Consider the following 13,496-nt stretch of genomic DNA (forward strand, 5'->3'; position numbering starts at 1 on the left):
CTACTATCAAAGTACTGAGATAGTCTTGCATTTGACTTTATGACCAGTTGGCCCTAGCATACAGAATAGTCTGTATTTAATTCCAGTATGTGTCTTTACAAACAGATTTACCACATAAAGTCTTACCAAATGCTTTTCAGATGAATCATCGTCCATTCCTGCTGGCCTCCATGTCAGCAAGCTTCACAGAGAAAAGAAATATAATAAATAACCTTAACATGACAGCTGGCCTCAAAACAAATTTATGTTGGACTAACTTACGCATGAGGAATGGTGGTTTTGAAGATTTCTAGCATACAATTACATGTTTGGTCCCAGACTTCAGGACTGAATTTCTGTCCATTTAGTATCACCAGGTTTTCTAGACAGTTCGTACCTGATCGAGCCAGCTGTTCATTATCTGTAAAATAATTATCCTTATTTATTAATCTCTGAGCTCTTCTAGTCAAACAATGTGACTTAAACATCTATTGTGCTTGACAGTCATTATGCACGTTTGATATTATGATGCAATTGGTATTGGTACCGAATCTCCAATAGCTCAAAGCCTGCTTAGAGTGTAACCATTATTTGTGTGACAGTAAGCACCAAGATCAGGACCCTAGTGTACAAAGACAGCAAGAATCCCTATTGTGAGGAACCTGCAAGCTAAATAGACAAGACAAATGGTGAGAGAGGAAAGAGGCACAGAGAAACAAAGCATCTTGCCAAGGTCACACAGCAGGCTAGTGACAGAGCTGGGAATAGAGACTAGATCTCCTGATGCCTAGTCCAGTGCCCGAGAAGCCCCAAGTCATTTTCCCATGAAATAATAAACTAGGCACCATAGAGGATTTAAGGACAGTTTGCATTCAATTCACAAGCCACCCTTTCCCTCCCAGTCTTCCCTACACACTCTGTGCTGTCTGCATAAAAAGGTTACATAATATAATATTGCAACACAAAGATATGGTAGCTGACCTCTTATGTCTCTTGTTCAAAGTAAGTATTCTAACTTTTTAGAATGCTGTCTATATATCTATATCTATATCTATCTGGACAATTTTCTAAAGTGTGAAAGCAATGTGAGATTAAATGTTATTCATGCAGCAAATAAAAAAAATGCTGTTTTTTGCCAAATGAAGAAAGGATAATGGCAAAAAAAGTGTTAACATAATTCAAGCAAAATAAGTTAAAGATCTTTCGTAAGTAGCAGCACACATTTGGCAAAAATTGCAGAGACATAGAAAAGTCACTAATGGATTAAGCGACATGAAAAAAACATTCTTGCATCAGTTTTACATATAGAAATAGTGGTTTATTTTCCTTGCTTTGATTACCTCAAGAAAAAAAAGTTAAAGCATGCATTCCAGACATTGTACTTTAAAAATAATGTATGTAAATAAGCTACCTTGTTTTACACACCAGTGTAACTGTGCAAATATGTCAGGAAGAAGGATCTCATTTAAAGCTTCATAAAACTGCGTGAATACATCACAGATTGCATAAAGTGCATGGTTACATGTAGTTGTCATCCATTCAGATTTCTGCAAGACAATGACAGGCCTTTATTTTTGTTATGGTAAGTGCTGAATGGAAAGAATGGGTTTCCATCTTATGGTGGTACATGGCATAGGATTGGCTATACAAAAAGACATGAATTGTAAAGAGAGGAATGTAGTCTGGCTTTGGAGCGGAGCCCGGAGCTGGAGCGCGGAGCAGTGGAGCTGCAGGTTTTTGCCTGGAGCCGGAACACAGCTCCAAAGCCCTGGTTTGGATAAAACTGAATCATCTTGAAAGTACCTTGAGTCAGGGGCAATTAGAAACTAGTTACCATTTGGGTGTGGGAATACACAATATACCACTGTCCAGGCTGAACCAGTTTTGTTTTTTGGGTTTTTATTTTTAAAAAATTACCAGACGTCAGTTTACCAGGGCTATTAATCTGGCTCCTCCCAGAAACAGTAGGATTTCACTAAGGGGAAGTTTGGGGGTTTTATTTCACAATTGTATGGTAATCTCTTATTTTGTCCCAACAAGATCCTTCAGAGGGCTTTCATTACCTCCGTTTGTAGTTCAGGAAGCTTCATATTGTCAAATATCCGAAACACAATCCTAAACAGATCTTGCCACCAGTGTTTTTCAAAGGTATGGCCATAGCTCTTCATTATTTCAAACATCACAGTTAGGCCTCTACAATAAGGAAACAGGAATACAAAAATAAGATGCTAAAATGGTTGCCTCTGATCAGAGTTTCAATAACTGAATGCAGCTAAAAAGAAAATAAACTCATTACCTTGTCCGAACATCTAGTTTGCATCGATTAATAATGCAGGAAAGTTCAAATAAAATAGGGAACCATCCTCGGACCCAGACCCTGTCTCCAGGAGCAACATTCATATCATCACTTGTATATTCTCGCAATACCTGAAAGCCATTTAGAGAAAGATTATTCCCTATTAAGTTACATCTAAAAGACTTCAGAATTAAACTAAATTGCATCTTCTAAACAGAATTTGGCTACTCAAAATTTAGGTAAGTAGTGACAGGTCAAATGAGATATTTGATTAACCCTTTCCTAATTTGTTTCTCCTTAACACTTCTAAATAATAAAAAGATTCATCTAGTTCTATTCCTACTCTAGGTTTAAAAAAATATTTGGCTCTTTTGGTACATTGAAGACAAGATTTCTGATCAACCTCTTAACTGCACCCACATTTACACACAATGGCTCATCCAAATAGATGTGTGCACACAGTTCTGCACAAGTCAATGCTGTGCTCGTGCATGTAAGAACTAATGAACCTGCAAATCTTGCAAGATTAACTAACAATGTTAATTAGGTAACTTCAGCCTACATTCTTTTAAACAGAATTACTGTAATATTACATATTTATACAATAGGGATTTGATGTTAAGCTCTAACAGGATAGGAAGTGACATGCAATATGAAAGTTAGATTACAAGAGTCCTTATTTAGAGTTTAAAAGTTTACAATTTTCATTTAACAAAGCCGCAACAGACAATTTTATCCAGCTATTTCCACACCTGATTGAAACAAAGTTTTCTCCATTTTCTAAAGAGGATGGTTGACTAGCGTTAAGTGTGTGTTCTGCTAATGCTAAACAGGTGTCTAATCTGGGGTAAACATTTTAGCACGGTATTCACTAAGAGCCTAAAGTCTACGTTTAAGAGCAGAGTCTTAGCTACAGAAGTAATCACAGTTTAAAACTAAAAATTATTACAAAGAACAGAAAATACCTGTGGTCTTTCTGAAACATATTTAGCACAATAACGGATAAGTCGGATTGCTTCCATACTGGTGTCTGGAAATGCTGCATTACAGGCAAATTCAGATAAACATTTTACAGCATCCTGGAATGAATCTATTGCTGCTGGAAAATGCTGCTGAAAAATATTGGCTGGGGAAAACAAAGGAAAGAGAAATGTCTTAAACATACTAATATTGTATCAGACTTTTTGAGTCAGAGCCTCCACTGATGTAAACTGGCATACCTTCACCGAAGTCAATGAAGCTATACCAATTTGTATCAGCTGAGGATCTGGTAATTTGATTTTATCAATATTAAACACTGAACAGTATTACAGAATCAACACACCCCAATTTCTTAGCATGTACTAACAGGTAAATAGTATTAATATTAAAAATCCATTCTATAATAATGATCATTACTATTTCATAGCCTCATTAAAATGGTTCAAGTCTATTTTTTTTTTAAAGCCACAGATACTTTTGTTAAAGCTCTTCAGATGTATTGTTAAATTTCAAATCATCTTCTATCTGTATGCAAGATGTACAACCTTTCTTGTTTAGGTCAAATAACCTAGAGAGTCCTCAGAGGTTCTGTAATAAAAGAAACTGACTAGTGTTCAAAAACTGAAGGGACAGTCAGCATGAAAATCAGATTTGTCCGAAAGTTTTGTACCTAGTAGTTGTAACCATAATAAGATCACTATAACCGATGTTGGAGGGGGGGGGGGGGGGAGGAGAGAAAGTTATTCTGTTAGTTTATAAGCATAATGCTCTTAAATACAAAGAGCAGTTAGGCTCTGGTCTACCCTACACATAAGGCAGCTTATGTCGATCTAACTATGTCAGCGTACAAACTACAGCTTTGCTCCCGCCGATTTAAGTGCCCTACTACACCGACATAATAACTCCACCTCCACGAGGGGTATAGGGCTTATGTCGGTGTAGTTAGGACTATGCAGTGTCAATGTAGACACTGAGTGACTTACATCAGTTATTGGCTGTCTTGTCAATTTCACAGCTCTGCTGGAGCCCTGAAATTGATAAGAAAGCCCAGCTCCCCAGCAGGGCTGCTGCAGGGTCTCCGCTCCAAGCCGAGCTGTCACCCAGGCTTCTGGTGGTGTTGCCTGGGCTCTCCACTCCCTGCCGGCAGCCTGGCTGTCTCCCCCTCAGATCCCAGCTGGGAGCCCAGCAGCACAGAGGCTCCCGGCTAGAAGTTTGGCTGCCTGCCACCCCAGGCTCTCTGCTTCCCACGGGAGGCAAGAAGCCTGGGTGGCTTCCCCCCCCCCAGCTCCCTACTGGGAGCAGGAAGGCGAGAAGCCCCACAGGGTAGCTGGGCTCCCAGGGGGAGAACTTCACGAAGCTAAGAGCCCTGGCTCTCAGCCCCACCACACTGCTACTCTTCAGTCGGTGAAAGCACTCCTGGTGAGGACGCGCACCACTAACATCAGCCACCACAGTAATTACATGTAGTGTAGACATGCCCTTAGTTTCACTTTTTAACTCATATAGTCAATTTATCCCTTGCTGTAAAAAGCATTTAAACAGCAACAAAGCAGAATAACTTCTACAAAAGTGTACAGAGAATGCTTAAAAATAAGTTTCAGGACATATATTGCAAGTAATATGCCATCAGAAACTAGAATTACTTCATTTCTAAAATTGGAATACAGTGTCCCTCCTTTTTAATTAGCGCATCAATTTGCCCGAATATCTTTTTAATAGAGGAGTAGATGGCTCTGTAGGGCTAACTCAGCAAGTAAAATATGTAGGGCAGTTGATTAATCGCAGTTAACTCACACAATTAACAAAAAAATTATTTGTGATTAATCGCAGTTGTAATTGCACTGTTAAACAATAGAATATCAATTGACATTTATTATAAATATTTTGGATGTTTTTCTACATTTTCAAATATGTTGATTTCAATCACAGCACAGAATACAAAGTGTACAGTGCTCACTTTATTTTTGATCATTTTTACAGAGCAAATATTTGTAAACAAAAGAAATAGTATTTTTTCAATTCACCTCATACACGTATTGTAGTGCGATCTCTTTATCGTGAAAGTGCAACATACAAATGTAAATTTTTTTTTGTTCCATAACTGCATCCAACAACAAAACAATGTAAACTTTTAGAGCCTACAAGTCCCTTGGTCCTACTTCTTGTTCAGCCAATCGCTAAGACAAAAGTTTGTTTACATTTACAGGAGATAATGCTGCCTGCTTCTTGTTTACGATATCACCCAAAAGTGAAAACAGGTGTTTGCATGGCACTTTTGTAGCTAGCATTGCAAGGTATTTACCCGATGTGCTGAAACTCCAGCACGTACTGTTTAAAAGACAGACTGGAGTAAGCACTGGGTGTTAGTACAATGCAACCCACCCACAAACAATCTGACCTGACAAAGAGGGCAGGGGGAGAGAAAGTACTACTGCAACATCTAATCCAGCCTTGAAATCAAGTCATTTGTAGTTTTTTTTTTTTCCTGCCCCCTGTCTAAGGAGAAGGGGGAGGGTGGAGTGTCTTACATCGCAGTTATTTATGATAAAGGGCTGTGAATAGATTATGCTTGGACGGGGAAGAGTTTTCCTCTAGTCATCCATGACATTTCTAAGGCACCTTTGCTTGAGGCTATATATCAGAGACACAGTACTTAACTAAATCTGTAAGGCTGGAGAATTAATCTAGGTGCCCAGATGTATTATACAGGGTTGAGAGAACACTTTCATATTACTATTAAAAGTATTTCATATACCCGATTGCATTCAGATTATATACAATGATACTTACAGATCATGCCATAAACTATCAGGCACTGTACAATAGTTTGGTCTTCCATGATACAGAATTGTTTAGAGCCAGGGGAGCAGGCAAAACGTAACCACATACTTTAAACAGTTTGGACATTTAAAAGCACAACCCCCTCTCCTACAATAAAGTTTATTATGTAGACAGGCCCTTTTAGCATAAGAGTATGTTAGTTAAGGCATTCCATCTGCCAACCACTACTTACTAACTATATGTCCTGTTGTTTGGAAAGCCAACTCCACAATATTCCCATCATGGTCTGAAGCCGCTTGGTGAAATACTGCAAAGATATTCTTCCAGCCTGAGCGAATGTTACCAGCCTGTGAGTTCACCATCTGAGCAATACAGCGTATTACCATGTCACGAATGGTAGGAGATCTTAAAAACAAATTAACCACCATGTTATTTGCCATCGCCTGCAAACCGGAGAGCATCCCACCCACATTAGCACAGGAAACCTGGTCACATTTTAAGTTGCTGCATAAAAAAACCCAAGCCAAGACAGAAGTTTCAGTGCACGCACACCTGTTTTTCTTCATAATGTGCTCAAAGGGCCTCAAAAAGTCTTTCTGGAAACGGAAGTTGGCCAATTCTCCCTTCTCGAGAAACTTCATTGATAGCTGCCTTAATGAATCAACTGCAAAGATGGCCACATCTTCATTCGGGTTACATCCAACCTAGTAATAGAGAAGGAAAAGGGGGGTATGAGTGTCTTAAGTACACTACACAAGCCCATCAGGGGAGTTTCATTTCCATGACCCAACCTTTATACACCCAAATGGTTTTACAAACGTATAATGGCTGTCTAAGAACCCCAGGGATTCGTTTACTAAGGGGCATGAGGGAAGGGTACATCACCAAACTATCAGACTAGGACATGCAGAATCTTTTTATGTTAGAGAGTTAGCATATTTAAGTTTGCAAACACAGTTTCCCTGTATACTATTTTTCTAGTTTCAATAAGATAACATTTCATAGCAAGAACAAACCACATAAGCTTCAACATTTTGCTTAAATGCCTAAAGATAGGAACAGAGATGATAATGAGCTGATTTTTTTCAGAGATCCTGACCACTCAGTCATTGACTTCAATAGGAGCTACGGGTGGTCAGTATATCTTGTCAGGAGTGGAAGGAAGTCAGATAGGCAACTAAATCGCAGTTAACTTTAGGTACCTACTTCTGAATGCTTTGGCAAGGATTAAGTGTTAATGGGGAAATATTAAATTAAAAGATTCATTTAGAACTATCCAGATATTTATGCTGCACATCATCGATGTTCTTAGGCTAGATGTTGTGGTTAGACCATGTTTTTCTGAAGCTGACGTGTGCTTTTGCTCATGTTCAAACTAAAGAAACAGACTCCTGAGCTGGTAAAACAAATTGAGAATTTAGATTTTTTTTATTTTATTTTATTTTTATTTTAAAAAGAGGACAATCAGATGGGCATTTTTCTTGTTTTGATTGATTGTGTGGAAAAAAGGATTAGCAGCGGAGACTACAGGAGAGACAAATAAATTAATCATCCAAACATGGCATAAGGAACACATATGGTTGCTGTCCCTCAGTCTACACACATTTTGTAAGATGAAACCTAACCAGGCATTACTGATTCCAAAAGGAAACTACCTACATAGTTTAGAAAGAAGAGGACAAAATAAATCATGTCTTGACATTCTCAATAAGGGGGGAAACAAAGGATGAAGAAAGCGGTCATATGATTTCCAAAAACAAACCAAAAAAAGGGGGGGGGGAGGGGAGACAACAGACATCTTTCCCCTCCTCAAGAGAATACGAATATTATGGCCCAACACCACGGATTCAATTAAGATCCAAACACATATGAAAGACTTAGGACTTCTCCAACTCAAATATAAAGAATGTAGTAGCTTCAACTAAATCCATGTTGATCAATACATGTCAAAACCTATGATGTTCTGAATCAGGAAAGCCCTCCAAGACATAATCTTGGGCATCTTACTAAGGGAAAGCTAATGAGCATGATTCCAACTGGACTCAAAAATAGTACTACAAAAGCACGTTGTGTAACCTTTAAGTTTTGAATTACCTTATTGAAATGATCTCCAATCACTTGCCATATCCTTGACCATTGCAGTCTAATTCGATTCATATTGTAATACGAGATCTCTACTATCTTCTGCAGGCTGAACATGCGAGGATGGTGTGGGGAAGCCAGCTCGTCCATGGAAACGGCGCACAGCCATCGGACAAAATCAACTGAATATTAAACAGATATTACAAACCATGAGTTTTGGGTGTTCTACTGCAACACAGTCAATTTCCTCATATGTTCAGCATACATACCTATTGCATTTCCGTCCAACCGGGTTGATCCTGTAAATATTCTGTAGAACAAATCAAGATGTGTGATAAAATATAAGTTCTATTTAAAAAAATAAAGGAGAAGAACATAACAGACTGAAGTATTTCCAGGTAAAAAGGTGCAAGTTTATAAAGAAACCTTGATGCTGCAAAATAGACTAGCAAGGTAATGCTTTGGATTTCCACCAGTGACTTATGGGTGGAAAGAGTGAACTATGTACAGGGAGGAAGTAAAAAAGGAAAGCTGAAATACAGAAGAAGTCAGCATGGTCTAATAGACTGAGGACACCTTGACCTGGGTTAGTTACCCAGCAATAACAAAAAGTCTAACTGTAAAGTAGTGGCTCATGGCCAAATATTAACAGAACAAACCCAGTGTAGCAGAAAGCCTTTATAAAAATCACCAAGTGTGCATTACAAAGGCACCAATTTAATGAATTCTGGTTGCCATTTCTCCAAATGGAAAGGGTTAAGAATACTCTCTCTCCCTCTACTTCCCACCCTCAAACTAACTTGCATACATTCTTTTTTCCAATTATCCAGCTATCAATGGTAACACCAGACTAGTTTACTGGAATAGTCTTTCACAATCATTAGTGTTGCAGGACTGAGGTTTAAAAACAAAACAAAAAAAACACCCACCAGAATATTTTATCATCATCAGGTCCAGGAGATTTGGCATCATTCAGGGTGAATGCCAACATGTTCTTAAACTGGTTTTAAGTTAGGCTTTTAGAGACAGTCTGCAGTGGGAAATCAGGACAGTTTGGGTAGCTCTTGATTTGCAAGTCACTACAAACAGAAAGAGAGAAAGCACTACAGTACCTGTCCACTGCCACCACCACACTTTGCGAACTGGTCTCGCCCACAGACTCCTGAATGCTGGCCATATGCCTTTTATCAACTCCACCACCAACTAGGTTACCTGTAATAAAACATTCAGATCCAAACATTTAATCTGAGGAAATATTCATAGTTAAATACCAGCAATATGCTCAATTTTATACAAAACAGGAATTAAGACGGGTCCTGCTCCCAAGAAGCTTAGAATTTAGATAGGACAGGTGCTACAAGTCAGAAATGATGCCCATGATTATTCTGCATTTGAAGGTCCAGTTTCAAAGCAGTGTGCCTCTTAAAAACATTAACTGCCTGAAAATTATTTCAGCAAGTTCATAACAGAAGTTATGAGCATGTGAAGATTTTGTGGGGGAGGGTATAGAGATGTTTTAATGGATACAGTTTTGCATCCTGAATTTTGGTGGCTAGTATCCATTTTAAGAAAGCAGGCCATCAAGATTACAATAGGCTTACAAATCATCTTTAACATTTGAGAAATGCATTAGTAGTTAAGTAACAGTTGTCATGACAATTATGCCTAAAGCTACAATAAAAACATTTGAATGTAATATTTGTAATTAACCTACAGTAACACTGGTACTACATAAACATTTATAACTGAATATGAGCAATTAGTACTGGGCACATGTAGTTTAATTACATTAATATACAGAATGTGCTACTGTCTCAGTGGAACTCTAGAGTAGTTCTACATTAAATGTTTTTTCATGGAGAGTGTTTATTTCTTTTCTCAGGTAAATGCAGAGTACTATCGTCCCCCTAACCCCCACTTACAAACCAGATTTTAGACTATGCAACGTGCATTGGGGTGAAATATCTAACTTGAAAACCATCTATTGCCACATCTCAAGGCAGAAAATTGTTAGTATCAGCAAAAAAATTTTAGCATTCAGACAGATTTCAGTAATTTCAACATTTTTATTTCAAAATGGAATGAAAAAAGTAGAGCTTTTAATGTCTGTAACAAGACTATGGCCATACTAGATCTGATGTAACAGAAAGTTATGGCCACACTCAAGTTCCTACAAGGCAGTTAATCTGGGTAGTCTATGAAGTAATTTCTCATAGCTGATTTACAGAAACTGGAACATGTTCAGATGTTTAATCATCACCAAGCTAGTTGAAGTAATGGCTACTTTCATTAATTATGTAGTGACACTAGTCTCCACACAGTTAAAATGAAAGCAGGTAAATATATGACCCAATATCATGTGAAGAACTGATCATTCGTTCTCATAGCGACTAACGTTTAGGTTTAATTAACTTGTAAATGCAGGTTTGTGAAGTGACAGAGCTATTAATCTTACCTAGTCCCAGGCCCATGAATTCTTCTCCTCCAGATGTATAGCTTTTAATGCTGCCTTCCCTTTCACGCCCAGAGCCAGATAAGTATCGAGTTTTAACCCCAGTACCTATAAGCTGTGCTAGTTCCAGCTGGCTGATGCATTTCAAGATCTAATAACAAAGGCACATTTCAATAATGTAAGTGATCGCTACCACGTTTTACCTTATGAGACTTCACAGGTTCGCAAACCATTTTACCAACACTAAACGTCAACACTTCTGTGATATAGGCAAATATTACTGCTAATTTACAATGGAATTAAGCAATTTGCCACAGATTACAGCGAGTCAGTGGCAGCTGTGAAAAACAGAACCAGGAAGTCCAACTCTTAGTTCTCTGGTCACGAGACCAAGTTTCCTTCTTAGGAGGTGGTTTAAGAATTTATACATTATGGGGCTTATTATCCAATAGGTTCTCTTCCCCATACAGATAAATAAGTGAGCTCCCATTACTACGAATGGCAGCTGCAATGAAATTCCCACAATGCGTCAAGTGAAGACGACCACAAGTTCACAATAGGATCATGATTCCAATTTGGTTTGACAAGTCTTGTCTTCTACTTCAGTTCTAGCCCAGTCTTTCAAAGCCTCCCCATGCACTATCTACTCTCTCGATGATAATGCAAAATTTATTAGATTAATCTCATGAACACAAACAAGAGACTAGATTCAATATCTAAATGCAAAATTGTTCTCAGAGTTGAAGTAGTTGTAAAGATCAGGGGCGGCTCTATGTATTTTGCCGCCCCAAGCACGGCAGTTAGGCGGCTTTTGGCGGCATGCCTGCGGGAGGTCCGCTGATCCCACGCCTTTGGCGTACCCGCCGCCGAACTGCTACCGAAACTGTGGGACCAGTGGACCTCCCGCAGGCATGCCGCCAAAGGCAGGCTGACTGCCTCCCTCATGTCGACCGGCAGGCCGCCCCCTGCGGCTTGCCACCCCAGGCACACACTTGCTGCACTGGTGCCAGGAGCCTCCCCTGGTAAAGATCACTGGCAACATATACATAGATACCAGATACTGGCATATGCCATCAAGGCAGAATTCATGGCCTTCTACTCTAAGACAGGCCTTATTCTGAGGAGCTAGAGAAACTGCCCTGCTAGCTCAGCCGATAAAAGAGAACTTATAATATCTTCAACTAGTCAGATATCCTTTCCAGTAGAGGACAGTGCTGCACTCATCCATTTACCTAGGTACTTATATGCTCTCTATTGATGTAGCTTCCAAATACCTCCCAACTACGTGAAAACAGAAATGACTCTTTCCTTCCTTGATTGTAGGGGACAGCTTGATTAATTTATTGTGGGTTAGGGGAGGTCTGGTGCTGGAGTTTCAAATCCTGTGGGCTGTGCAAAGAGGCAGAGCTCGGTGAACAAAAGTTTGGTAAGCTGTGAGTGCAAACTGAAGCCTCATGTTTACTATTCAAGTTTTTACCTCATGCCAGGAATTCCCAAGATAGTTGCCATCTGTATGGGCCACGGTAATAAGTGTCTTAATGGTGTCTATGTTTTTCTGTTTCATTTCTGTGATGCTAGAGCTGGCAGTCAACAGTGAGAAGCGAGCAAGGGCTTGCACATAGGCATCTCGTTCAAGCTAGAATGCAGATACAAATATGAGAACAGAAATAAGCCTGAGAAACTGAGATGTCTGCAAGCACCCTCTACCCCAAAATGCACACAACCCCCTCAGGTTTCGGTAACTTCCCTTCCAAGTATGGCTCTGTGATTGCAATTATGGCAAAGTATTTCCCAGTCAATATAGTACAGAAGAATTGGAGACATACTAGCAAATGATCTTAATGGGAGCCTCAGAAGTGGGAGGCATTTGAGGATTAAGAATAAACCCCCACTATTATCTTTATTTATGATCCAGAGCTCTGGACAGATTAAAACTAAAACGGTTCTGCAAACAAAAACATTATATGTGTAGATTAGCAGAGCAAGTTATTTTCACTTGCTTGAGATAGCTTACACCAAAGTAACACTTTTATAGTTTTACTATTGCAGATGTCAGAGTCCATGATGGCCTCCAGTGACCTAGACATAGCATGTCTAACATATACAAACCTGCATTCCAAAAATGCAGGCTATTCGGATTGCACATCGAATTCCTTCCAAACACAGAGATGCAACTTCAGTGTCATCGCAGTTCTGAAGGCCAACGCTGTAAGCTGCCAACAATGGAGTCCATACAAGCTAGCAAAAAGGAAACCTTTGTAAGTTTAGTTTCATTATCACCAAATCATGATTCTCCCTAAAGCAGTGGCTAGTGTAGACACTGCCCATGCCAACACTGTATCCTCCTATTCACATAATGAAGTACCAGAATGCCATTCACATACTTTTTCTACAGCATCTAGAGCAGGGGTGGGCAAACTATGGCCTGCGGGTTGGATCAGGATTGCCACCCCTGTGGCGCTGTGGGGCTAAGGCAGGCTCCCTGACTGCCCTCACCCCGCGCCACTCCCAGAAGCGGCAGGCACCACATCCCTGTGACCCCTTGGGGGGGAGGGATGAAGGGGGGCAGAGGGCTCCGCTCACTGCCCTCACTTGCAGGCACCACTCCCCACAGCCCTCATTGGCCGGGAATGGGGAACTGTGGCCAATGGGAGCTTTGGGGGAGATACCCGCAGGTGAGGGCAGTGCACGGAGCCCTCTGCCCGCCCCTCCTCCAGGGGCTGCGGGGACATGGTGCCGGCTGCTTCCGTGAGTGGCGCGGGGCCAGGGCAGGCAGGGAGCCTGCCTTAGCCCCGCTACATGCCGCTTCCATCCCAGAACCGCTCAAGGTAAGCGGCGCCAGGCCGGAACCTGCACCTCAACCCCCTGCCACATCCTGAACCCCTCCTGCACCCTAGCCCCCTTCTGAGCCCCCTCCTGCACTCA

General features: G+C 40.3%; 1 protein-coding gene across 2 annotated transcripts in view; it reads right to left on the reverse strand.

Moving 5' to 3' along the window:
• The window catches only part of ARFGEF2 (ADP ribosylation factor guanine nucleotide exchange factor 2), a 56,213-nt gene that overhangs the window by 7,509 nt on the left and 35,208 nt on the right, over positions 1–13,496 (reverse strand). For both annotated transcript variants that reach the window (XM_054045466.1, XM_054045464.1), the window contains exons 20-33: positions 12,681–12,809; positions 12,049–12,207; positions 10,575–10,722; positions 9,232–9,331; positions 8,389–8,429; positions 8,132–8,301; positions 6,590–6,741; positions 6,270–6,442; positions 3,241–3,401; positions 2,276–2,406; positions 2,043–2,172; positions 1,391–1,526; positions 262–400; positions 127–181 (exon numbers count right to left, since the gene is read on the reverse strand). In XM_054045466.1, coding sequence (XP_053901441.1) covers positions 127–181; positions 262–400; positions 1,391–1,526; positions 2,043–2,172; positions 2,276–2,406; positions 3,241–3,401; positions 6,270–6,442; positions 6,590–6,741; positions 8,132–8,301; positions 8,389–8,429; positions 9,232–9,331; positions 10,575–10,722; positions 12,049–12,207; positions 12,681–12,809 — 1,824 coding nt within the window. The remainder of the gene's footprint in view (positions 1–126; positions 182–261; positions 401–1,390; positions 1,527–2,042; positions 2,173–2,275; positions 2,407–3,240; positions 3,402–6,269; positions 6,443–6,589; positions 6,742–8,131; positions 8,302–8,388; positions 8,430–9,231; positions 9,332–10,574; positions 10,723–12,048; positions 12,208–12,680; positions 12,810–13,496) is intronic.

Source organism: Malaclemys terrapin, chromosome 12, assembly GCF_027887155.1.
Source record: "Malaclemys terrapin pileata isolate rMalTer1 chromosome 12, rMalTer1.hap1, whole genome shotgun sequence".
In the NCBI taxonomy this organism is placed as follows: domain Eukaryota; kingdom Metazoa; phylum Chordata; order Testudines; family Emydidae; genus Malaclemys; species Malaclemys terrapin.